This window comes from Hipposideros armiger, unplaced genomic scaffold (assembly GCF_001890085.2).
Source record: "Hipposideros armiger isolate ML-2016 unplaced genomic scaffold, ASM189008v1 scaffold_8, whole genome shotgun sequence".
Lineage (NCBI taxonomy): Eukaryota > Metazoa > Chordata > Mammalia > Chiroptera > Hipposideridae > Hipposideros > Hipposideros armiger.
In genome coordinates this window covers 3,686,131-3,689,927 of record NW_017731358.1, presented here as the reverse complement: position 1 = coordinate 3,689,927, position 3,797 = coordinate 3,686,131, and the positions used below count along the sequence as shown (strand labels likewise).

The 3,797-nt window shown below is 35.7% G+C and overlaps 1 protein-coding gene across 1 annotated transcript in view; it reads right to left on the bottom strand.

Moving 5' to 3' along the window:
• LRCH3 (leucine rich repeats and calponin homology domain containing 3) overlaps positions 1–3,797 on the bottom strand; it is a 119,834-nt gene that overhangs the window by 12,510 nt on the left and 103,527 nt on the right. Inside the window, exon 19 of the mRNA XM_019652120.1 lies at positions 2,811–2,888. Within this exon, the coding sequence (XP_019507665.1) occupies positions 2,811–2,888 (78 nt within the window). The remainder of the gene's footprint in view (positions 1–2,810; positions 2,889–3,797) is intronic.

The window sequence follows — 3,797 nt, the reverse complement described above, 5'->3', positions numbered from 1 at the left end:
GAGGAAGAGGAGTTGGGGGAACCATCATTTCCTTCCCCACTCATTCCTTCCCTTAGCATTCATCTAAATTCCAGGGATGTAGGGTCAGTGTTTCATAATTGGGACAGAACTGTTTCTTATAGTCTGATGAAAAGTTGTGAATCTACTCTTGAGAAGAATATACATGAACACAATTACAACTTTACGGAGTTCAATGTGTTTTATTTCTAAGTGGTTAAATACTTATAAAATAGCTTCATTTTTCCCATATGTATTTTACAATCTATAATGTAAGGCACTGTGTGTGTTCTGGTGATAAGGTAAAGCACCTCAGTCACTCTTACTCTCTAATTCCACTTTCTACATTAGCTCTATGCTACTTCCTAAGTATTTCCCCTGGAAATGAAGAATGACAGATTTGTCCTTTTAAAATTATTAAATTTGTTTTTCCTTAACTCAGTTGACAGAAGCCTGGCAGAATGCAAAGTATGAATAACCTTTCCCTTACTGGCATTGCCAAATAACAAGTCAATTCCTATTCTCTTAATCACCACCTTTAGGACCAGGCCCAAGTCTTTCAAGTCTTTGGGAGCAGTTGACTTGGTAGTGCTACTGCTCCTCTCTGCCTCTCCTACGTAAAACTGAATGCTTGTTTCCTCGGGTCACTAAATAAAAATTGGCTACCTACTTTGCTTGGGAGCAAATGTTTGACTCTATTTTTGGATGTGCTAGAGGGGCAAGAGCCGTACCAGCCTCTTGTGACATTGGTAACAAAGCAGCTTTTACACTTAGGAGAATAAAGGTCCTTGGGAGGGATAAACGATTCGCATCTGGAGAGGTAGCAAGGTGAAAATCCAGAAGCGGCAATCTATAGGCCTAGATATAACTGCGATTTGAGTAACGAATTTGTATCAGGAAATGCCTGCTAAAAAACAACAAATGACCAGAAAATGAGATGACGTCAAATCTTTTGAAAAGGTTAGACACATATTACAAATAGTTTCCATTCAGAGTCATCAGAAGAGGGTGTCACAACAATCAAATACAATGTGGGGACCTTGATCATATCCTGGTTATGTGAGTGTATACTGAGGAGGAGAGAGGAGGGAAAGATATTCTTGGAACACCTGGGAAATTTGAATATAACTTGTAGATGCTGTTGGTGCCTCACCTAGCGTCCCTTTACCTAGTCTGTGCACCTATCCCCACCTTTTACCCCCACTCCCTGCTGGCTGCTAAGGGCTCACAGCTGTCCCCTTCTTAGTTTCCGCCTGATCCCACAGGGAGCACTGGACTATGAATCATACCACACTCCCAGCTCAGGGCAGGGAGNTAAAAATAAATAGTAGAGGGGTGGCTAGTTAGCTCAGTTGGTTAGAGCACAGTGTTCATAACATCAAGGTTGCTGGTTCGATTCCCACATGGGCCACTGAGCTGCACCCTCCGTAACTAGACTGAAACAACTACTTGACTTGAAGCTGATGAGTCCTGGAGAAACACTGTTCCCCAATAAAAATAAATAAATATTAGAATCACAATCTACTTAATAAAAGAAAAAACAACAATGGGAATTTACGCTAGCTGATGCAGATACTCTATGAGCTGGATTCTTTCTCTTCCATTTTGCAACATGTGAAAGAGCTGAAAGAGAAGGTTGCTTATTGGACAAGTGATGGATGCTGTGACCTTCTCAACTCATGGTTAGTTAAGAGACAGGAATGGCAAACTGGATAAAGAGAGCAGCTGTCGTGAAAGGGCTTAACTTTAAGAGAAATAGTGGAATCATTGAGTCCAGGGGCCAATCCTGGGTTTCTGACAGCTAATTAAGAAGGACATAGAAGAATCATATTTTTATTCTTGAAGGCTGGACAAAATATGATGACAGACACTGTAATGGTTGTGGTTAATGAAAAAAAGTAAAAAATGGTACCAAGTTGTTTGTTTCTTTAAATTTGTATACATTTCATTAAATATAATATTTCTTAAGTTGGATTTCATTAAATATAATGTTTAAGTTGGTTTAACATAATTACTTTTTAAAAGGGTAATGAATAAAAAATGTATCAAGTTCATGTCCTTTATTCACACCTATACTTCAACTTTTTGTACGATTAAAGGGCAATAAAGCTATAACTGAGGAAGCTGGAGGCAATAAACTGCAATAGCAGGATAAGTTCATAGAAATGGCTTCTTGTGTGCTAAATTCCAAAGTATTAGAGCTTAGTGGAAAAACTGGGGAAATCTGAACAAAGTCTGTAATTTAGTTAACAGCATTGTCCCTGTGTTTGTTAGTTTGGATGACCTACTATGTTTATATAGATGTTAACCATACAGGAACTTGGGTCAAGTGTACATAATAACACTCTATGCTATTTTTGCAACATTTCTCTAAGTCTAAAATTATTTCAAAATAAACAGTTTTAGAAAGTATTAAAGCAAGTATTAGAAAAACTGAAGCCAACTGAAGCATTCTCAGTCTGGGATGCACTTATTTTGAAGCATTGACTCTTGCATATGAGGATGGATACAAGTCAAACAGCCAAGTGGGAATGTTTAGGAAAATATCACAACTATTTTTGATTACTTAGCATTCACTTTTACAGTATATTTAAATATGTATGATTTCTTTGCTTGGTCCTTGGAAATAACTAAGGAAAACTGCTCAAAAGAATACCGATTGACTCTAGTAATATACAATTATGTTAGTAATTACTAACTTAGTTCAGAGCTGGTCCTATATAAGATTTTGGAAACTTGCATTTCTGAAAGATTTTAGGAAAGTAATACCCAAGTTTATTTAGACAACAAAAAAAAAATCATAAATTTATTACCTGAGGTACACCAATTTTTCTGCAAGCTTCTAGGAAATTCTCCACATTTCGCCTGCATTTTGCCATTGTTAATTTAGGCTGCAAAGGAAGAAAAACATGGTGTTATTAGCGAAGTTTTAAAACTTTTGCTAATTTTAAAAATATTCTTGCCAACTGCTTCATAAATTCAACACTCTAGATCAGAGGGTCAGCAAACTTTTTCTTAAAGGACCAGATAATAAATGTTAAGTCTTAAGGGCCATACAATCTTGTGCAACTACTCAATTCTGCTAAGAGCCTGGAAGCAACCTAGAAAACATATAAACGAATAAGTGGGACTGTGTTCCAATAAAACTTTGTTTACAAAAATAAGTGCTTGACTTGGACCATAGTTTGCCACTCTTTACTTCAAATATTTGGCTTTGATTTTTGTAAGGCAAGTGCTAAACAGAGAAATTTTAAGGGGATAGTTTAATTTTTTTCCATTTTAAAACAATATACACTAAAGAAACTTCAAAAGAATAGCAAAAAAATTAATTATCCACAGCCCCATCATTCAAATATAATCATAGTTAACAATTTGGTTCAGTCTTTTTAAAAGATAATGTGTATTTTTTTACTTAAACAAGATATTATCTCAAATAAAAATAATTTTTAATAAAATCAATAACCTTTGCTCATGAATATGCTGCACACATGCATGTCTTATTCAATATTCAATGGTAATATTTAAGTGATTTTTAAATGTTTGAATTTTAAAGGATTGGACTAAAGAACTTGTTTTTCTGAAAAGATCTCTGATGACTGGAAACACAGAACTGCATCCATGACCCAAAGTTGTGGTAAAGTTTTTTTACATACAGGGTTATGGGTTGCAATTTAAGAAAGAAATATGAATTCCATTTCCCGGAATGATTACCAAACTCAATTGTTCAAATTCATTGGTTGGTTTCCAGTATGTTTGAACATCAGGCATGGAAGCCAAACATTTGCAGGGACTCTGACTTA